This window comes from Heptranchias perlo, chromosome 16, assembly GCF_035084215.1.
Source record: "Heptranchias perlo isolate sHepPer1 chromosome 16, sHepPer1.hap1, whole genome shotgun sequence".
Taxonomy (NCBI): Eukaryota; Metazoa; Chordata; class Chondrichthyes; order Hexanchiformes; family Hexanchidae; genus Heptranchias; species Heptranchias perlo.
In genome coordinates this window covers 66012522-66035939 of record NC_090340.1, presented here as the reverse complement: position 1 = coordinate 66035939, position 23418 = coordinate 66012522, and the positions used below count along the sequence as shown (strand labels likewise).

The following is a 23418-nucleotide window of genomic DNA, read 5'->3' as shown; positions in this document are numbered from 1 at the left end:
CTATCCTTGTTACCGATTTATCAGCCAATGGAAATAATTTCACTATTTAGTCCCTCAAAACGTTCCATACTTTTGAAAACCTCTTAGATTCTCTCCTCCCCACCCCCCCCACCTCCCCCCTTAAACGTTTCACCGGGCTGTACCATGTCCAGCGTCACCGGGCAGTACCATTCCCAAAGGACCTCTAAGCTATATCATTCCAGGTCTCATTGGAACCCCGGGCGACTCCATGCCCAGAGCATTCTACGCACATGTTTATCGGCAATATGATCACTCACAGCCTCTGTTTCACCTCACTTCACATGGGTATCGCGTTTCCAATCCCCCAGCACGCTGTTTCCAGTTAACTGTGCTGACAGCAAATTGAATCTGTGTTTCCAATCCCTTAACCGGAGCCCCTTTTATTCACAGCGTGCTGTACCTGAACACGATCCCTTACCTGTGGCTCCTGAACTGCCCAATCTCCACAACTCAAGTTGCTCTGGGAACTGAAACAGGAGAAGATTTGCCTTCCGGCTGCACCACACCAGGTTTCGCTGTGGAGAAGTCAAACAATTGATTTCAAGATTCATTTGCATCTCTTTCATGTTTCCCCGCCCCTTCCCCCTCTTCCTCTCTCTCTTGCCCTCTCCCTCCTCCCCCTCTCGCCCATCCCCCCTTCCCCTCTCTCTGAGGGTGGGCCGACCGGCCTGTCCAAAGGCAGGAATGTCTCTTTTAACATGATCCATTCAACCACTACCCGTATTTTAACACTTCCTCAACTAATTTCACAAGGCACCACCCGCAGAACAATAAGCAGCACTCAGGCCGTTTCTGCTTCTCATTCCTCAATTCCTTCTCTCCTGAAGGCTTGGACTCTTGCTGAGATTCAGTGCTGGTCACCCTCCTGTTCACTACTGAAGTGACTGTCCTCCATATTTGAGCCTCGGCTATGAATTTCTGAAAGATATTTAAATACAAGGACATCACACACCAAACTTGTCCTCGCCCGATATGAAAGCAGGTGCTATCTCCAGGTGGGGCAGGATCCCCTCGAGCCCAGGACTCAAGTTCATCGCAGCGTCCCACCTCCCGTGTCAGTTGCGATCAGCTAATGCAGCAGAGACCAGGACTGAACCAGTGACCTCCCTGGTCTGTACGACTGAGCAATCTGCTTATCCACTAAGTCACCAAGAGAGCTAGCACAGGTTTATACAGAAAAATTATGGTGCTCTGTTCCTTAACATTTACAAATTGCACATTTAAAGAACCTCAACATTCTGTTTACGCAACATCCGGCAATGCATCAGGGAGGGGGAGAGTTATCTGGACACTTTGATCCAGGAGGCAGTCACACACCTTACGTTAGGTAGTAGTTTAGATTCATGGTCAGAGACAGGAGGATGTGACTGCGAGTCAGGCAGGTCTGGGGACCCAGGATGCAGTGATGGAGGAGCCTCAAACCGTGACCTTGTCCAATAGATGAGGTACTTGCTACCTGCAGGGAGGATGGGCAAACCGACCATGGCACTCTGGTACAGGAGGCCATTCAAGTGGGGGTAGTAAAAAGGAATGTGGTAGTGGTAGGGGATAGTATAGTCAGGGGGACAGATACTGTTCTCTGCAGTCGCGACTGAGAGTCCCGAAGGCTGCGTTGCCTGTCCTGTGCCAGGGTTAAGGATATTTCCTCGCAGCTAGAAAAGAACTTGGAACATGAGGGGGAGGATCCAGTTGTCATGGTCACGTAGGAACCAAAGACGTAGGTAGAACTAAGAATGAGGTTCTGCTGAGGGAGTTTGAGCAGCTAGCGTCTAAATTAATAAGCAGAACCTCAAAGGTAATAATCTCTGGATTTCTACCTGAGTCATGTGCAAATTGGCATAGGGACAAACAGATCAGAGTGTTAAATGCGTGGCTCAAAGAGTGGTGTGGGAGACGGGTTTCGATTCATGGGGCACTGGAACCAGTACTGGGGAAAGAGGGAGCTGTTCCGTTGGGATGGATTCTACTTAAACCGGGCTGGGACCAGTGTCCTGGCAAATCGAATAACTAGGGCTGTAGACAGGGCTTTAAACTAAAAAGGGGGTAGGAGGGGTCAGGTGAGGGGAAATTTGTAAATTTCAAGAGAAAAGTCAAGGCAATAGAACAATGTAGCGATTTGCGTAAAGATAAGCAGAGTGTGATAGGAAGGGACAGAGAGTTTAACGGTAATAGTGCATCAGTGAATAAGCTCAAAAGCAGGGAGAAATGGTAGAAAGTTAAAATTGAAGGGGCTTTATCTGAATGCACGAAGCATTCGTAACAAGACAGACGAATTAGTGGCACAAATAGAGATAAATGGGTTTGATCTAAGAGCCATTACAGAGATGTGGTTGCAAGGTGACCAAGGTTGGGAACTAAATATTCCAGAGTGCTTGACATTTCGAAAAGACAGGGAGAATGGAAAAAGAGGGGGGTAATAAAGGATGACATAAGGACAGTGGTGAAAAAGGATTTTGGCTCGGAAGGTCGGGGGTAGAATCAGTACGGGTGGAAATAAGAAATAACAAGGGGCAGAAAACACTGGTGGGAGTAGTTTATAGGCCTCCTAATAGTAGTTATACCATTGGACAGAGTATTAATCAAGAAATAATAGGAGCTTGTAACAAAGGTAATGCAATAATCATGGGGGACTTTAATCTTCATACAGACTTGACAAATCAAATTGGCAAAGGTAGTCTGGAGGACAAGTTCATCCAGGACAAAGCAGCCTGCTTGATTGGCACACCATCTACCACCCTAAACATTCACTCCCTTCACCACTGGCGCACCGTGGCTGCAGTGTGTACCATCTACAGGATGCACTGTAGCAACTCGCCAAGGTTTCTTCAACAGCACCTCCCAAACCCGTGACCTCTACCACCTAAAAGGACAAGAGCAGCAGGCACATGGGAACAACACCACCTGCACGTTCCCCTCCAAGTCACACGCCATCCCGACTTGGAAATATATCGCCGTTCCTTCATCGTCGTTGGGTCAAAATCCTGGAACTCCCTTCCTAACAGCACTGTGGGAGAACCTTCACCACACGGACTGCAGCGGTTCAAGAAGGCGGCTCATCACCACCTTCTCAAGGGCAATTAGGGATAGGCAATAAATGCCGGCCTCGCCAGCGACGCCCACATCCCATAAACGAATAAAATAAATGTATTCGAGACAGTTTCCTAGAACAATACATCGTGGAACCAACCAGGGAAGATGAGACAGGGTTAATTAGCAATCTCTCAGTAAAGGATCCTCTGGGGAAGAGTGATCATAATATGATGAATTTCACATTGAGTTCGGGTGTGACGTACTTAAGACCGAAACTAGAGTCTTAAAAACTTAAATAAAGCCAATTGCATAGGTATGACGGGCGAGTTGGCTAAGGTAGATTGGGAAATTAGATTAAAAAGGTATGACAGTAGATAAGCAATGGCAAACATTTAAAAAAATATTCAATATTGTCAACAAATATACAATTCATTGAGAAATACAAACTCCACGGGAAAAGTGATTCATCCATGACTAACTAAAGAAGTTAAGGATAGTATTAAATTAAAAGAGGCCTATAATGTTGCAAAGAAGAGTAATAAGCCTGAAGACTGGGAGAGTTTTAGAAACCAGTATACAATGACCAAAAAATTGATAAAAAGGGAGAAAATAGAATATGAAAGTAAACTAACAAGAAATATAAAAACGGATTGTAAGAGCTTCTACAAGTATGTAAAAAGGAAGAAAGTAGCAAAAGTAAACATTGGTCCCTCAGAGGCTGAGACAGGAGAAATTATAATGGGGAATCAGGAAATGGCAGAGACGTTAAACAAATACTTTATATCTTTCTTCACAGTAGAAGTCACAAAAGGCAAACCAAAAATAGTGGGGAACCAAAGGGCTAATGAGGGTGAGGAATTTAAAGTAATTAATATCAGTAGAGAAAAAAAAGTGTAGGAGAAACTAATGGGACTAAAAGCCGATAAATCCCCTGGACCTGATGGCCTACATCCAAGGGTTCTAAAAGAGGTGGCTGCAGAGATAGTGGATGCATTGGTTGTGATCTTCCAAAATTCCCTAGATTCTGGAATGGTCCCAGCGGATTGGAAGGTAGTAAATGTAATCCTGTTATTCAAGAAGGGAGGGAGAGAGAAAACAGGGAATTACAGGCCAGTTAGCCTGACATCAGTCGTCAGGAAAATGCTGGAATCCATTATTAAGGAAGTGGCAACAGGGCACTTCAAACATCATAATATGATTAGGCAGAGTCTACATGGTTTTATGAATGGGAAATAGTGTTTGACAAATCTATTAGAGGTTTTTGAGGATGTAGCTAGCAGGGTAGATAAAGGGAAATCAGTGGATGTAGTATATTTGGATTTTCAAAAGGTGCCACATAGAAGGTTGTTACGCAAGATAAGGGCTCATGGGGTTGGAGATAATATATTAGCATGGATAGAGGATTGGTTAACGGACAGAAAACAGAGAGTAGGGATAAACGGGTCATTTTCAGGTTGGCAGGCTGTAACTAGTGGGGTGCCGCAAGGATCAGTGCTTGGGCTTCAGCTATTTACAATCTATATTAATGGCTTAGATGAAGGGACCGAGTGACGATACAAACCTAGGTGGGAAAGTAAGCTGTGAGGAGGACACAAAGAGTCTGCAAAGGGATATGGACAGGTTAAGTGAGTGGGCAAGAAGGTGGCAGATGGGAGTATAATGTGGGGAAATGTGAGGTTATTCACTTTGGTAGGAAGAATAGAAAAACAGAATATTTTTTTAAATGGTGAGAAACTATTAAACGTTGGTGTTCAGAGAGATTTGGGTGTCCCGGTAGAAGAAACACTGGCTACAGTAAGCAATAAGGAAGGCCAATGGCATGTTGTACTCCAACCCCCTTGCAATAAAGGCCAAGAGTAAAGAAGTCTTACTACAATAGTACAGGGCTTTGGTGAGGCCTCACCTGGAGTACTGTGTTCAGTTTTGGTCTCCTTATCGAAGGACTTGCTTTAGAAGTAGTGCAACAAAGGTTCACTAGATTGATTCCTGGGATGAGAGGGTTGTCCTATGAGGAGAGATTGAGTAGAATGGGCCTATACTCTCTGGAGTTTAGAAGAATGCGAGGCGATCTCATTGAAATATACAAGATTTTGTGGGGGCTTGACAGGGTAGATGCTGAGAGGTTGTTTCCCATAGCTAGAGAGTCTAGAACTAGGGGGCACAGTCTCAGGATAAGGGGTCGGCCATAAGACTGAGATGAGGAGGAATTTCTTCACTCAGAGGGTTGTGAATCTTTGGAATTCTCTACCCCAGAGGGTTGTGGATGCTGAGTCATTGAGTATATTCAAGGCTGAGATCGATAGATTTTTGGACACTAGGGGAAAATCAAGGGATATGGGGATTGGGCAGGAAAGTAGAGTTGAGGTCGAATATCAGCCATGAACTTATTGAACGGAGGAGCAGGCTCGAGGGGCCATATGGCCTACTCCTATTTCTTATGTTCTTATTCCAAGTCAGCAATATTTGATGAAAAGAATGCATCATTTTCAGCTCCATTCACATGGGTATTGCGTTTCCAATCCCTTAGTTAATTGTGCTGACAGCAAATTAAATCTGAATTTTCTCCGCAGTCCCTTTATTCACAGCCTGCTGCACCTGAACATGATCATTTAATGTGGCTCCAGAACTGCCCAATCTCCACAACTCAAGCTGCTCTGGGAACTGAAACAGGAGATTTGCCTTCCGGCTGAACCACACCAGGTTGATCCTGCTACAGTGCACTGTACTTCATACCTACTCTCTACACCCAGGGCACTCTGCACAGTGCACTGTACTTCATACCTACTCTCCACACCCAGGGCACTCTGCACAGTGCATTGAAGAGGTTCCTTACTACAGGTTTCCTCCCATGTGTAAACCATCTGCAGACTATGACTGCCTTTGCTCACAAGCCTCTCAGCCCAGAGTCTAAGACAGAATTCCTGTTCTTGGTTTACATGTGGGAGAGTCAGACACACTGAGTCCACACCCTGGTTGCAGGGAGCACTTACATGTGGGAAGAGGACCTTCCGGAGAGCAGCTTCATACGACTTGGTTTCCACTTTGTCCATCAGAGGGCGAATGACGAGCTGGGCATCCACCCCTTATTCAGGAAAAGAAAACAGTTCAGGAAAATGTTCCAAACCATCTCTCACCTCTCACAGAAACAGATTTTATCCCCTCACCTCCTGAGACTAGAGCAGACTTGGTGTGAACGACAGCCCTCACGTCATGGGTGTGATGCTTAAAGGTCTTTGTACGAATCCACTGGGTGTCAGCAACTCCTGATTTTAGTGCAAGCAACTGAAACTGGACCACGGTTCCCTCGGATGTTCCGGCAGCAATACTATCCTCAGTCTGGAGAGAGAAAAGACCCATATCAGAGGGGCGCGGCAGCCGGGCCCGACCGGGGGGGGGGGGGGGGGGGGGGTGGGGCACGATTGCACCAACGGCAGAGATCTGGTAATCCACTCACTTCATTCACTGCCAGTGTCAACACATCACAATTGGTCACTGGGTGTGTTTTCAGCAGTGTTCCGGTCTTCCAATCCCAGAACTGCACTTTTCCTGTCGAGTCTGCGCTCACAATGGAATAATCACTCAGGAACCAGAGACTCCACACCACACATTCCCGATTTTGCAAAGTCGTAACACCACGATCCACAAGAATACGTTGGCTGCAGTGACCTGGAGGGAGAGGGAGCAATGAACACACGTGAATGGGTCAATCAGGATGGAATTCAGCTAAACGCCACAAACAGAAAAACTGACACAGGCCCAGAACAAAGAACGCCACAAACAACGAGGGGTTCAAACAATTCTTTTTTTAAGTTTTGCTCTCAATCACTCCAGTAGGTCAAAAGCAAAATACTCCGGATGCTGGAAATCTGAAATGAAAACAGAAAATGCTGAAAAAGCTCAGCAATTGAGGCAGCATCTGTGGAGAAAGAAACCGAGTTAAAACATTCACTCTGTTTCGTTCTCCACAGACGCTGCCTCAATTGCTGAGCTTTTCCACCATTTTCTGTTTTTACTCCAGTAGGTGCTGGGTCAAGAGTGCCGTACACACCTTTTCACAGGACCATGACATCTGATGGAGAGAACACTTTCATCCTATTAATGTGGATTCAAATCCAAGCTTCGTGGGTGAAAGGGCAGAGTCCAATCTGCTTCGCTCTGTTCACTTCTATCTTACATAGAATGTACAGCACAGAAACAGGCCATTCAGCATAACAAGTTTATGCCGGTGTTTATGCTCCACACGAGCCTCCTTCATCTCACCCTATCAGCATATCCCTCTATTTCTTTCTCCCTCATGTGTTTATCGAGCTTCCCCTTAAATACATCTGTGCTATTCGCCTCAACTACTCCTTGTGGTAGTGAGTTCCACATTCTCACCACTCTCTGGGTAAAGAAGTTTCTCCTGAATTCCCTAAGGGATTTATTAGTGACTATCTTATATTTATGGCCCCTAGTTCTGGATTCCCCCACTTCTCTACATCTACCCTATCAAACCCTTTGATTATCTTAAAGAACTCTATCAGGTCACCCCTCAGTCTTCTCTTTTCTGGAGAAAAAAAAGAGTCCCAACCTGTTCAATCTTTCCTGATAGGTATAACCTCTCAGTTCTGGTATCATCCATGTGAATCTTTTTTGCACCTTTTCCGGTGCCTCTATATACTTTTTATAATATGGAGAACAGACTGAGTGCAGCGGGCACAGAGTGAACAACTTGAGAGTTTGCTAAGTGTAGGAGTTGGGGGATTTGGGAAAGGAGGTGCTCCATTGCACTGCCTTGCTTTTCCTAACTTTTTCTGCAGAGCGGAGTGGACCTGAGCAGCAGCAGAGAGCGGGGATAACTCAGAGTGCAGCAGGAGGCGGGAGCGGACCTATGGGAGCACAGGAAACGGCATCGGAGCACAAATAAAGGTTGAGGCTCGAGGGCCTACACTCGGAGCGCGGCGGGGGGGCGGGAGCTGACCCGGGGGGGGGGGGGCGGGGGCTGACCGGGGGGGGGGGGGGGGGGGGCGGGGGGCGGGGGCTGACCCGGCGGCAGGGCGGGGGGGGGTGCAGGAGCTGACCCGGCGGGGGGGGGGGGGGGGGGGGGGCTGACCCAGGGGGGGGGGGGGGGGGGGGGGAGCTGACCCGGCCGGGGGGGGGGGGGGGGGGGCTGACCCGGCCGGGGGGGGGGGGGGGGGGGGAGCTGACCCGGCCGGGGGGGGGGGGGGGGGGAGCTGACCCGGCCGGGGGGCGGGGGGCTGACCCGGCCGGGGGGGGGGGGGCTGACCCGGCCGGGGGGCGGGGGGGGGGAGGGGGAGCTGACCCGGCCGGGGGGGGGGGGGGGGGAGGGGGAGCTGACCCGGCAGTCAGTAGAAATCGAGGAAAAAGGAAAAAAACAAGAGTGACGTCACAGGGGAGCAGGTAGGTGATTGGCCGATAAGTGTTACAGCTGGTTTTTTTCCCCCCTCTAATTTTACCCAATTCCCAAACTCAAAGTAAAAACTGGGAGAGTAAAAAGAAAACTTAAATTAGTTTATTAACGAGAGTAATAAAACCATAAATAACCGATTTTAAGGCTTGATTTGCTTTAGTTTAGTTAATAATCTAAAAACAGAGGCATGGCAGGGCAGCTCAGACCCATGGAATGCAGATCTTGTGCCATGTGGGAACTCCAGGACGCTTCCTGTGTCCTGCACAACCACAGGTGCAGGAAGTGTCGTCAGCTGGAGGAGCTCGAGCTCCGGGTTTTGGACCTTGACGACAGCTGGCGTCACTGCAGTGTATCCGCGAGGCTGAGAGTTTTGTGGATAGCACGTTTCAGGAGGTGATCACCCCGCAGATTAAGAGAGTGCAGGCAGAGAGGGACTGGGTGACCGTCAGATAGACAAGGAGGACCAGGCAGGTAGTTCAGAAGTCCCCTAAGGGCATCTCACTCTCTAACCAGTATTCAGTTCCGAATACTGGAGGGGGAGTAGGTTCCCCGGGGAGTGCAGCCAGAGCCAAGACCAGAGCACCATGGGTGGCTCAGCTGTACAGGAGAGGAGGAGACAGGTCAGGAGAGCAATAGTTGTAGGAGATTCCATAGTTAGGGGAGCAGAGAGGTGTTTCTGTGGCCGCAGGCGTGATTCCAGGATGGTACGTTGCCTTCCTGGTGCCAGGGTCATGGATGTCACTAAGCGGCTACAGAACATTCTTGGGGAAGGTTTGGGGGGGGGCGGGGGGTGAACCCATATATCGGGACCGACAACATAGGTCGAAAGAGGGATGAGGTCCCGCAGGCAGAGTTTAAGGAATTAGGAAAAAAGATTAAAAAGCAGGACCTCAAAAGGTAGCAATCTCCGGATTGCTCCCAGTGCCACGCGCTAGTGAGAATAGAAATAGGAGCATAAAGCAGGTGACTGCATGGCTGCAAACAGTGGAGCAAGGGGGAGGGCTTTAGATTCCTGGGGCATTGGGACCGGTTCTGGGGGAGGTGGGACCTGTACAAGCCAGACAGGTAGCACCTCAACAGGCCCGGATCCAATATCCTTGAGGGGAGGTTTGCTAGTGCTGTCGGGGAGAGTTTAAACTGGCTTGGCAGGGGGATGGGAACCTGAGTGTGGATTCAGATGGGATGAAGTCGGAACTGGAAATGGAAGGCAGAAAATTAGTGAGTGAGTCTGAAGGCAGAGGGAACGAAGGTTAGAAAATAAAAAAGAGGAGTTTGGCAGTCCTTAAATGTATTTACCTCAATGCAAGGAGTATAGGAAATAAGGCGGATGAACTGAGGGCACAGATAGACACGTGGCAGTATGATATCTTAACTATTACAGAAACATGGCTTAAAGAGGGGCAGAACTGGCAACTCAACGTCACTGGTTACAGGGTTTTCAGAAGCGATAGAGAGGGGGATAAAAGAGGGGGGGGTGGGGGGGGGGGGGGAGTGGCAATTTTGGTTAAGGAAACAATTACAGTTGTGAGGAGGGATGATATTTTAGAAGGAGCATCAAATGAGAACTTATGGGTTGAGCTAAAGAACAAAAAAGGGGCAGTCACATTGCTGGGAGTGCACTATAGATCCCAAGTCAGAGGGAGATAGAGGAGCAAATATGTAGGCAAATTTCTGAGAAGTGCAAAAACAATAGGGCAGTAATAGTAGGGGATTTCAACTACCCTAATATTAACTGGGATACAAACAGCGCAGAATTCTTCAATTGCGTGCAGGAGAATTTTTTTAGCCAGTAAATAGCAAGCCCAACGAGAGTGGGGGGGGGGGGCAGTTCTGGATTTAGTTCTAGGAAATGAAGAGGGGCAGGTGGAAGTAGCAGTGGGAGAGCAGTTTGGGGGTAGTGATCATAATACAGTTAGTTTTAGCACAGTTATGGAAAAGGCCAAAGACAGAGCAGGAGTTAAAGTTTTCAATTGGGGAAAGGCCAATTTTACTAAACTGAGAAGTGTTTAGCAGAAATAAACTGGAAACAGCTACTTGAAGGTAAATCAGTGTCAGAGCAGTGGGAGGCGTTCAAAGGGGTGATTCAAGGGGTTCAGGGTAAACATGTTCCCACAAAGAAAAGGGAGGGGCTGTCAAATCTAGAGCCCCCTGGGTGTCAAGAAGCATTCAGGGTAAGATAAGGCAGAAAAAGCAAGCCTATGATAGACACTGGGAACTCAATACTACGGAAAGCTTAGAGGAGTAGACAAAGTGCAGGGGTGAAGTTAAAAAGGAAATTCAGAAAGCAAAAGAAAGGGCATGAAAAAATATTAGCAGGTAAAATCAAAGAAAATGCAAAGAAGTTTTACAAATACATCAAGAGCCAGAGGATAACTAAGGAAAGAGTAGGGCCTATTAGAGACCAAAATGATAAACTGTGTGGAGGCAGAAGGTGTGGGTGTGGTTCTTAATGAATACTTTGCATCTGTCTTCACAAAGGAAGAGGATGATACAGGGATTGATGTTAAGGAGGAGGAGTGTGAAATATTGGATGCGATAAACATAGTGAGAGAGGAAGTATTAAGGGGATTAGCATCTTTGAAAGCAGATAAATCACCAGGGCCGGATGAAATGTATCCCAAGCCGTTAAAAGAAACCAGGGAGGAAACAGTGGAGGCTCTGACCATCATTTTCCAAACTTCACTGGATACAGGCGTGGTGCCGGAGGATTGGAGGACTGCTAACGCTGTACCGTTGTTTAAAAAGGGAGCGAGGGATAGACAAGTAATTACAGGCCAGTCAGCCTAACCTCGGTGGGTGGCAAATTATTGGAATCAATTCTGAGGGAGAGGATAAATCATCATTTAGAAAGGCACGGACTAATCAAGGACAGTCAGCACGGATTTGTTAAGGGGAGGTCGAATCTGACTAACTTGATTGAATTTTTCAAGGCGGTGACAAGGAGGATCGATGAGGGTAGCGTAATTGATGTAGTCTACATGGATTTTAGCAAGGCTTTCGACAAGTCCCACTTAGCAGATTGGTCAAAAAAGTAAAGACCCATGGGATCCAAGGGAATGTGGCAAATTGGATCTAAAATTGGCTCAGTGGCAGGAAGCAAAAAGTAATGGTCGACGGTTGTTTTTGCAACTGGATGGCTGTTTCCAGTGGGGTTCCGCAGGGCTCGGTACTAGGTCCTTTGCTTTTTGTGGTGTACATTAACGATTTGGACTTAAACGTAGGGGGCATGATTAAGAAATTTGCGGATGACACAAAGATAGGCCGTGTGGTTGATAGTGAGGAGGAAAGCTGTAGACTGCAGGAAGATATCAACGGACTGGTCAATTGGGCAGAAAAATGACAAATGGAGTTCAATTCGGAGAGTGTGAGGTAATGCATTTGGGAAGAGCAAACAAGGCAAGGGAATACACAATAAATGGGAGGATACTGAGAGGTGTAGAGGAAGTGAGGGACCTTGGAGTGCATGGCCACAGATCCCTGAAAGTAGCAGGACAGATAGATAAGGTGGTTAAGAAGGCATATTGAATGCTTTCCTTTATTAGCCAAGGCACAGAATATAAGAGCAGGGAGGTTATGCTGGAACTGTATAAAACACTAGTTAGGCCACAGCTTGAGTACTGTGCACAGTTCTGGTCACATTACAGGAAGGATGTAATTGCACTAAAGAGGATGCAGAGGAGATTAACGAGGATGTTGCCAGGACTGGAGAATTTTAGCTATGATGACAGTTTGGATAGGCTGGGGTTGTTTTCCTTGGAACAGAGGAGGCTGAGGGGTGATTTAATTGAGGTGTATAAAATTATGAGGGGCCTAGATAGAGTGGATAGGGAGGACCTATTTCCCTTAGTGGAGGGGTCAGTGACCAGGGGGCATAGATTTAAAGTGATTGGTAGAAGGATTAGAGCAGAAATAAGGAAAAAATCTTTCATCCAGAGGGTGGTGGGGGTCTGGAACTCACTGCCTGAGAGGGTGGTAGAGGCAGAAACCCTCAGCTCATTTAAAAAATACCTGGATATGCACCTGAAGGGCGGTGACCTGCAGAGCTATGGACCAAATGCGGGAAAATGGCGTTAGGTTGCTTGCCTGGTTTCTCAGCCGGCGCAGACATGATGGGCTGAATGGCCTCCTTCTGTGCCGTGAATTTTCTATGATTCTAATTGTGCACAGTACTCCAAGTTTGGTCTAACCAAGGTTCTATACAAGTTCAACATAATCTTCACATCCAGAAGCTGGACCCCACTGCATGGGAACCGCAGAGGATGACTAAAAGAATAATAAAGAGGGAGAAAATAAATTATAGAATCATAGAATCATAGAAGTTACAACATGGAAACAGGCCCTTCGGCCCAACATGTCCATGTCGCCCAGTTTATACCACTAAGCTAGTCCCAATTGCCTGCACTTGGCCCATATCCCTCGATACCCATCTTACCCATGTAACTGTCCAAATGCTTTTTAAAAGACAAAATTGTACCCGCCTCTACTACTGCCTCTGGCAGCTCGTTCCAGACACTCACCACCCTTTGGGTGAAAAAATTGCCCCTCTGGATCCTTTTGTATCTCTCCCCTCTCACCTTAAATCTGTGCCCCCTCGTTATAGACTCCCCTACCTTTGGGAAAAGATTTTGACTATCGACCTTATCTATGCCCCTCATTATTTTATAGACTTCTATAAGATCACCCCTTAACCTCCTACTCTCCAGGGAAAAAAGTCCCAGTCTGTCTAACCTCTCCCTGTAAGTCAAACCATCAAGTCCCGGTAGCATCCTCGTAAATCTTTTCTGCACTCTTTCTAGTTTAATAATATCCTTTCTATAATAGGGTGACCAGAACTGTACACAGTACTCCAAGTGTGGCCTCACCAATGCCCTGTACAACTTCAACAAGACATCCCAACTCCTGCATTCAATGTTCTGACCAATGAAACCAAGCATGCTGAATGCCTTCTTCACCACCCTATCCACCTGTGACTCCACTTTCAAGGAGCTATGAATCTGTACTCCTAGATCTCTTTGTTATGAGAGTAAACTAGCAAGAAATATAAACACTGACAGTAATAGCTTCTACAAATATACTCACCTGACGAAGGAGAAAGCCTCCGAAAGCTTGTGATTTTCAAATAAAACTGTTGGACTATAACCTGGTGTTGTAAGATTACTTACAAACATAAAAAAAAGGAAGAGGGTAGCTAAAGTAAACATTGGTCCCTTAGAGGATGAGACTGGGGAAATAATAATGGAAAACAAGGAAATGGCAGAGGAATTGAACAGATATTTTGTATCTGTCTTCACAGTAGAAGACACTGATAACATACCAATAATCGTAGATAATCAAGGGGCAAAGGGGAGGGAGGAACTAAAAACAATCACTATCACTAGAGAAAAAGTACTTGGTAAACAAATGGGTCTAAAGGCTGACAAGTCCCCTGGACCTGATGGCTTGCATCCGAGGGTCTTAAAGGAAGTGGCTACAGAGATAGTGGATGCATTGGTTGTAATCTTCCAGAATTCACTAGATTCTGGAAAGGTCCCAGCAGATTGGAAAATCGCCAATGTAACACCCCTATTCAAGAAGGGATTGAGACAGAAAGCAGGTAACTATAGACCAGTTAGCCTAACATCTGTCATTGGGAAAATGAAAGAATCCATTATTAAGGAAGTAGTAGCAGGACATTTGGAGACTCATAATACAAACAAGGAGAGTCAACATGGTTTTATGAAGGGGAAATCGTGTATGACAAATTTATTAGAGTTCTTTGAGGAAGTAATGGGCAGGGTGGATAAAAGGGAACCAATGGATGCAGTATATTTGGATTTCCAAAACGCATTCGATAAGGTGCCACATAAAAGATTACTGCACAAGAGCCCATGGTGTTGGGGGTAATATACTGGCATGGATAGAGGATTGGCTAACAGAAAATAAAGATGCGGGGCAAAAGAGTCATTTTCAAAATGGCAATCTGTAACTAGTGGGGTGCCACAGGGATCAGTGCTGGGGCCTCAACTATTTACAATATATATCAATGACTCGGATGAAGGAAGCGAGTGTACTGTGGCCAAATTTGCTGATGATACAAAGATAGGTGGAAAAGCAAGTTGCGAGGAGGCCACAAAGTTTTTCCAAAGGGATATTGACAGGTTAAGCCAATGGGCAAAAAATTGGTAGATGAAATATAATGTGGGAAAATGTGAAGTCATCCATTTTGGAAGGAAAAATAAAAAAAGCAAAATATTATTTGAATGGAGAAATACTGCAAAACGCCGCGGTACAGAGGGATCTGGGTGTCCTTGTACATGAAACACGAAGTCAACATACAGGTGCAGAAGGTAATCCGGAAGGCAAATGGAATATTGGCCTTTATTTCTAGGAGGATGGAGTATAAAAGCAGGGAAGTCATGCTACAACTGTACAGGGTGCTGGTGAGTCCACACCTGGAGTACTGCGTACAGTTCTGGTGCCCTTATTTAAGGAAGGACATACTTGCATTGGAGGCAGTTCAGAGAAGGTTCACTAGGTTGATTCTGGGTATGGAAGGGTTGTCTTATGAGGAAAGATTGAACAGGTTGGGTCTATACTCATTGGAGTTTAGAAGAATGAGAGAAGATCTTATTGAAACATACAAGATTCTGAGAGGGCTCGATAGAGTAGATGCTGAGAGGATGTTACCCCTCATGGGGGAATCTAAAACAAGGGTGGGGGGGGGGGGGGAGCATAGTCTCAGAATAAGGGGTCACCCGTTTAAGACAGAAATGAGGAGGAATTTCTTCTCCCAGAGGGTCGTAAATCTTTGGAAATCTTGACCCCAAAAAGCTGTGGAGGCTGAGTCATTGAATACATTCAAGGCTGAGTTAGACAAATTTTTGATCAGCGAGGGAGTCAAAGGCTACAAGAAAAAGGCAGGAAAGTGGAGTTGAGGTAAAAAATCAGATCAGCCATGATCTCATTAAATGGCAGAGCAGGCTCATAGGGCCATGGTCTTATGCTCTTACCCCACTGAGCAATTCACACAGAGCATCAAATAAACACTCTCACACACCAGGAACAGCTTGTAACATCCACTCACCTGCTCAGAAAGGGACATCAACACAACACACCAGGCTTTGCTTCAGAAACAATCATAAACACACCCGACTTACCAGATTTCACATCAAAAATGCGGATAACATCCAGTGACCCTGTCGCAATCATTGTGCCTGACTTGTGCCAGGCCAGAGAGAGGACACGACCTGCCAGAGAGAGGAGATCCATCACCTTACTGCTGCCAGTTCATAGAATCATGAAATCTTACAGCACAGATGGCCATTCAGGCCATCGTGCCTGTGCCATCTCTTCGAAAAAGTGCGATCCAATTAGTCCCACTCCCCTGTTTTTCCCCCAGAGCCCTGCAAATTTTTCCCATTCAAGTATTTATCTAATTCCCCTTTGAAAGTTAATATTGAATCTGCTTCCAACTCCCTTTCAGACAGTAAATTCCAGGTCATAATATTTCCAAAAGGCATTCGATAAGGTGCCACATAAAAGATTACTGCGCAAGATAAGAGCTCATGGTGTTCGGGGTAATGTACTGGCATGGATAGAGGATTGGCTAACTAACAGAAAACAAAGAGCCAGGATAAATGGGTCATTTTCAAAATGGCAATCTGTAACTAGTGGGGTGCCACAGGGATCAGTGCTGGGGCCTCAACTATTTACAATATATATCAGTGACTTGGATGAAGGAACATAGTGTCTTGTGGCCAAATTTGCTGATGATACAAAGATAGGTGGAAAAGCAAGTTGCGATGAGGACACAAAGTGTCTGCAAAGGGATATTGACAGGTTAAGCGAATGGGCAAAAATTTGGCAGATGGAATATAATGTGGGAAAATGTGAAGTCATCCACTTTGGGAGGAAAAATAAAGAAGCAAAATATTATTTGAATGGAGAAATACTACAAAATGCTGCGGTACAGAGGGATCTGGGTGTCCTCGTACATGAAACACAAAATGTCAACATACAGGAGCAGCAGGTAATCCGGATCGCAAAAGGAATATTGGCCTTTATTTCTAGGGGGATGGAGTATAAAAGCAGGGAAGTCATGCTACAACTGTACAGGGTGCTGGTGAGTCCACACCTGGAGTACTGCGTACAGTTCTGGTGCCCTTATTTAAGGAAGGACATACTTGCATTGGAGGCAGTTCAGAGAAGGTTCACTAGGTTGATTCCGGGTATGGAAGGGTTGTCTCATGAGGAAAGATTGAACAGGTTGGGTCTATACTCATTGGAGTTTAGAAGAATGAGGAGATCTTATTGAAACATACAAGATTCTGAGGGGACTCGATAGGGTAGATGCTGAGAGGATGTTACCCCTCATGGGGGAATCTAAAACTAGGGGGCATAGTCTCAGAATAAGGGGTCGCCCGTTTAAGACAGAAATGAGGAGGAATTTCTTCTCCCAGAGGGTCGTGAATCTTTGGAATTCTTTACCCCAAAAGCTGTGGAGGCTGAGTCATTGAATACATTCAAGGCTGAGTTAGACAAATTTTTGATCAGCAAGGGAGTCAAAGGATATGGGGAAAGGGCGGGAAAGTGCAGCTGAGGTAAAAATCAGATCAGCCATGACCTCATTAAATGGCGGAGCAGGCTCGAAGGGCCGAATGGCCTACTCCTGCTCCTATCTCTTACGGTCTATTATGGTCGCCGTGTAAAAAAATGTTTCCTTATCTCCCCTCTGGTACTTTTGCCAATTATGTTAAGTCGGACTCCTCTGGTTACCGACCCTCCTGCCACTGGAAACAGTTTCTCCTTATTTACTCTATCAAAACTGTTCATGATCTCGAACACTTCTTTCAAATCTCCTTTTAACCTTCTCCGCTCTAAGCAGAACAACCCCAGCTTCTCCAGTCTCTCCATATAACTGAAGTTTCCCCATTCCAGAAAATCCCCTCTCCACCCACTCTAAGGCCTCCACATCTTTCCTAAAGTGTGGTACCCAGAATTGAACACAATACCTCAGCCAAGGCTAACCAGTGATTTATAAAGATTTACATGGCACCATTTCCAAATTTGCAGATGACACAAAACTTGTAGTGAACAGTGAGGAGGGTAGTGATAGACTTCAAGAGGATACAGACAGGCTGGTGGCATGGGCGGACACGTGGCAGATGAAATTTAATGCAAAAAAACAATGTGAAACATTTTGGTAGGAAGAATGAGGAGAGGCAATATAAACTAGAGGGCACAATTCTAAAAGGGGTACAGGAACAGATATCTGGGGCTATATGTACAGAAATCATTGAAGATAGCAGGGCAGGTTGAGAAAGCGATTAAAAAAGCATACGGGATCCTCGGCTTTATAAATAGAGGCATAGAGTACAAAAGCAAGGAAGTCATGATGAACCTTTATAAAACACTGGTTCGGCCACAACTGGAGTAGGTCCTGGTCCTGTGTCCAGTTCTGGGCACCGCACTTTAGGAAAGATGTGAAGGCCTTAGAGAGGGTGCAGAAGAGATTTACTAGAATGATCCCAGAATGAGGGACTTTAGTTACGTGGATAGACTGGAGAAACTGGGGTTATTATAGAATCATAGAAGTTACAACATGGAAACAGGCCCTTCGGCCCAACATGTCCATGTCGCCCAGTTTATACCACTAAGCTAGTCCCAATTGCCTGCACTTGGCCCATATCCCTCTATACCCATCTTACCCATGTAACTGTCCAAATGCTTTTTAAAAGACAAAATTGTACCCGCCTCTACTACTGCCTCTGGCAGCTCGTTCCAGACACTCACCACCCTTTGAGTGAAAAGATTTCCCCTATGGACCCTTTTGTATCTCTCCCCTCTCACCTTAAATCTATGCCCCCTCGTTATAGACTCCCCTACCTTTGGGAAAAGATTTTGACTATCTACCTTATCTATGCCCCTCATTATTTTATAGACTTCTATAAGATCACCCCTAAACCTCCTACTCTCCAGGGAAAAAAGTCCCAGTCTGTCTAACCTCTCCCTGTAAGTCAAACCATCAAGTCCCGGTAGCATCCTCGTAAATCTCTTCTGCACTCTTTCTAGTTTAATAATATCCTTTCTATAATAGGGTGACCAGAACTGTACACAGAACTCCAAGTGTGGCCTCACCAATGCCCTGTACAACTTCAACAAGACATCCCAACTCCTGCATTCAATGTTCTGACCAATGAAACCAAGCATGCCGAATGCCTTCTTCACCACCCTATCCACCTGTGACTCCACTTTCAAGGAGCTATGAACCTGTACTCCTAGATCTCTTTGTTCTATAACTCTCCCCAACGCCCTACCATTAACGGAGTAGGTCCTGGCCCGATTCGATCTACCAAAATGCAAGGGTTGTTCTCCTTGGAACAGAGAAGGTTGCAAGGAGATTTGATAGAGGTATTCAAAATCATGAAGGGTCTAGGCAGAGTAAATAGAGAGAAACTGTTCCCATTGGCAGAAGGGTCAAGAACCAGAGGACATAGATTTAAGGTGATTGGCAAAAGAACCAAAGGTGACATGAGGAAAACTTTTTTACACAGCGAGTGGTTATGATCTGGAATGCACTGCCCGAGGGGGTGGTGGAGGCAGATTCAATCATGGCCTTCAAAAGGGAATTAGGTAAGTGCTTGAAAAGAAAAGAGTTGCAGGGCTACGGGGATAGAGCGGGGAAGTGGGACTAGCTGGATTGCTCTTGCATAGAGCTGGCACGGACTTGATGGGCCGAATGGTCCCCTTCCGTGCTGTAACCTTTCTATGATTTTAGCATAACTTCCTTGCTTTTATACTCTATGCCTCTATTAATAAAGCCCAGGATCCCACATGCTTCTTCAACAACCTTACGGACTTGGTTAGGAAGTTGGCTGAGCGAAAGGCGACAGAGAGTAGGGATAATGGGAAGGTACTCACATTGGCAGGATGTGACTAGTGGAGTCCCGCAGGGATGTGTCTTGGGGCCTCAATTATTCACAATATTTATTAACGACTTAGATGAAGGCATAGAAAGTCTCATATCTAAGTTTGCCAATGACACAAAGATTGGTGGCATTGTAAGCAGTGTAGATGAAAACATAAAATTACAAAGGGATATTGATAGATTAGGTAAATGGGCAAAACTGTGGCAAATGGAATTCAATGCAGACAAATGTGAGGTCATCCACTTTGGATCAAAAAAGGATCGAACAGGGTACTTTCTAAATGGTAAAAAGCTAAAAACAGTGGATGTCCAAAGGGACTTAGGGGTTCAGGTACATCGATCACTGAAGTGTCATGAACAGGTGCAGAAAATAATCAATAAGGCTAATGGAATGCTGGCCTTTATATCCAGAGGACTAGAGTACAAGGGGGCAGAAGTTATGCTGCAACTATACAAAACCCTGGTTAGACCGCACCTGGAGTACTGTGAGCAGTTCTGGGCACCGCACCTTCAGAAGGACATGTTGGCCTTGGAGGGAGTGCAGCGTAGGTTTACTAGAATGATACCCAGATTTCAAGGGTTAAGTTACGAGGAGAGATTACACAAATTGGGGTTGTATTCTCTGGAGTTTCGAAGGTTAAGGGGTGATCTGATCGAAGTTTATAAGATATTAAGGGGAACAGATAGGGTGGATAGAGAGAAACTATTTCTGCTGGTTGGGGATTTTAGGAGTCGGGGGCACAGTCTAAAAATTGGAGCCAGACCTTTCAGGAGTGAGATTAGAAAACATTTCTACACACAAAGGGTGGTAGAAATTTGGAACTCTCTTCCGCAAACGATGCTAGCTCAATTGCTAAATTTAAATGCGAGATAGATAGCTTTTTGGCAACCAAAGGTATTAAGGGATATGGGCCAAAGGCAGTTATATGGAGTTAGATCACAGATCAGCCATGATCTTATCAAATGGCGGAGCAGGCTCGAGGGGCTGAATGGCCTACTCCTGTTCCTATATTCCTTTGTTCTTATGTAACCTTCTCAACTGGTCCTGCTACCTTCAAAGATTTGTGCATGTGCACCCCCAGATGTCTCTGTTCCTGCACCCCCTTTAAAATTGTACCATCTAGTTTATATTGCCTCTCCTCATTCTTCCTACCAAAATACATCACTTCACACCTCTCTGCATTAAATTTCATCTGCCATGTGTCCACCCATTCCACCAGTCTGCCTATGTCCTCCTGAAGTCCATTCACACATTTCACAGATGTGCCAAATTGCATGCGCTATTCCCTTACCCCTGCTGTGCTCGTCTCTGAGACTCTCAGAACCGCACAAACCGCCATTTCAATGGCAGTGCTGCATTTTTTTTGCTGAGTTACAGGCAACCCCCCCACCTCACAGTGCCCCCCTCCCCACTCTGGTCACAGTGCTGGCCCCCAACCCCGCCCAAAGCTCTGGTCACAGTGCCCCCCCGCCCAAAGCTCTGGTCACAGTGCCCAACCCCCAACCTGGTCAGAGTGCCCCTCCCCCGGTCAGTGTGGTGCTGGGCTCACAGTCCAGACATAACACAAGAACAATTTATCTATTAACAAAACACAAACTTTTTTGCCGATCCAGATTTCTCTCAAACTGAATTTTTTCTGGAACAATCTCAAACAGTTTGATTAACCCGTCTTCACACCCGACCTGCAGGTAACAGAGACAGAGAATCATCAGCTCCCAACACACATAGACCTGGCCACAAAGGCAGCAAGAGGTAGCAATCAGATTAAAATAAAACCCTGTGAGTTACTAAGAGAAAGAAAACTCTTCACAGATACTCAGTCACTTTAAAATTTGTGTTTCTGGAAACGTAGACACAGATATAAAATAAATTTTACTCCTTCTGATCAAACACTCCCTGGGCAGGTACAGCACGGGTTAGATACAGAGTAAAGCTCCCTCTCCACTGTCCCATCAAACACTCCCAGGGCAGGTACAGCACGGGTTAGATACAGAGTAAAGCTCCCTCTACACTGTCCCATCAAACACTCCCAGGGCAGGTACAGCACGGGTTAGATACAGAGTAAAGCTCCCTCTACACTGTCCCATCAAACACTCCCAGGGCAGGTACAGCATGCGTTAGATACACAGTAAAGCTCCCTCTACACTGTCCCATCAAACACTCCCAGGGCAGGTACAGCATGCGTTAGATACAGAGTAAAGCTCCCTCTACACTGTCCCATCAAACACTCCCAGGGCAGGTACAGCATGCGTTAGATACAGAGTAAAGCTCCCTCTACACTGTCCCATCAAACACTCCCAGGGCAGGTACAGCATGCGTTAGATACAGAGTAAAGCTCCCTTCATATAAAGGAAAGAAAGAAGAAAGAATTTATATCCTCAGGACGTCCTAATGCACTCTCAGCAATTTTTGATATTTTACTGCAGTCTTTAACTTGGGTAGATGTGGTGAGCATAGATCATCATATACTCACCGCTAGATGGGTCTCCTCCAAGTTACAGCTCATGCACCAGATGGGGCCCCCAAAAGCATCCAGCCTGTATTTGGGACAGAGTCTCTGCAGGTCAAACTCGATGATTTCTCCATTCAATCCTACACTGAGAAGTCGATCGTGACCAACCCAGCAGATTGCTTGAATTGATCTCCTGTCATCCCCAGGAATCACCTGAAAACAGGAAAGTTCAGTTAAATGATATTGTGCTGCGTTAGTATCCAGCTCACTCACCCAGACACAGATAGGTCAGCTTTGCTCAGTTATTCGCATTCACGGCTCGGAGGGTGTGTGTTCAAACCCCACTCCAGGACATGAGCATGTAATCCAGAAAGAAGAAACAGGCATGCGTTTATTTAGCACTTTTCTCATAGAATCATAGAAAGTTACGGCACAGAAGGAGGCCAATTGGCCCATCGTGCCTGTGCTGGCCGAAAAAGAGCCAACCAGCTTAATCGCACTTCCCAGCACTTGGTCCGTAGCCCTGTAGGTTACGGCACTTCAGGTGCACATCCAAGTACTTTTTAAATGAGTTGAGGGTTTCTGCCTCTACCACCCTTTCAGGCAGTGAGTTCCAGACCCCCATCACCCTCGGTGAAAAAACTTCTCAGCTCCCCTCTAATTCTTCTACCCATTACTTTAAATCTGTGCCCCCTGATTATTGACCCCACTGCTAAGGAAATAGGTCCTCCCTATCCACTCTATCTAGGCCCCTCATAATTTAATACACCTCCATTAAATCTCCCCTCAGCCTCCTTTGTTCCAAAGAAAACAACCCCAGCCTATCCAATCTTTCCTCATAGCTAAAATTCTCCAGTCCTGGCAACATCCTCGTAAATCTCCTCTGTACCTTCTCCAGTGCAATCACATCTTTCCTGTAATGTGGTGACCAGAACTGTACACAGTACTCAAGCTGTGGCCTAACTAGTGTTTTATACAGTTCCAGCATAATCTCCCTGCTCTTATATTCTATGCCTCGGCTAATAAAGGGAAGTATCCCGTATGCCTTTTTAACCACCTTATCTACTTGTCCTGCTACCTTCAGGGATCTGTGGCCATGCACTCCAAGGTCCCTTTGTTCCTCTACACCTCTCAGTATCCTCCCATTTATTGTGTATTCCCTTGCCTTGTTTGCTCTCCCCAAATGCATTACTTCACACTTCTCTGGATTGAATTCCATTTGCCACTTTTCTGCCACCTGACCAGTCCATTGACATCTTCCTGCAGTCTACAGCTTTCCTCCTCACGATCAACCACACGGTCAATTCTTGTATCATTTGCAAACTTCTTAATCGTGCCCCTACATTCAAGTCCAAATCATTAATATATACCACAAAAAGCAAGGGACCGAGTACTGAGCCCTGTGGAACCCCACTGGAAACAGCCTTCCAGTCACAAAAATGCCCATTGACCATTCCAAAGGACTTGACAATTGGGAGCGCCGCGCCGGCGAGCGAGGGGGCAGCGCCGGGGGGAGCGCCGCGCCGGCGAGCGAGGGGCAGCGCCGGGGGGGAGCGCCGCGACGGCGAGCGAGGGGCAGCGCCGGGGGAGCGCCGCGA

The 23418-nt window shown here is 46.2% G+C and overlaps 1 protein-coding gene across 1 annotated transcript in view; it reads right to left on the bottom strand.

Annotated features, from left to right (window-relative positions):
- Window positions 1–23418, bottom strand: part of utp4 (UTP4 small subunit processome component) — a 55599-nt gene that overhangs the window by 28371 nt on the left and 3810 nt on the right. The window contains exons 3-9 of the mRNA XM_067997598.1: window positions 21842–22033; window positions 20966–21050; window positions 15598–15687; window positions 6506–6717; window positions 6216–6387; window positions 6042–6133; window positions 440–536 (exon numbers count right to left, since the gene is read on the bottom strand). Coding sequence (XP_067853699.1) covers window positions 440–536; window positions 6042–6133; window positions 6216–6387; window positions 6506–6717; window positions 15598–15687; window positions 20966–21050; window positions 21842–22033 — 940 coding nt within the window. The remainder of the gene's footprint in view (window positions 1–439; window positions 537–6041; window positions 6134–6215; window positions 6388–6505; window positions 6718–15597; window positions 15688–20965; window positions 21051–21841; window positions 22034–23418) is intronic.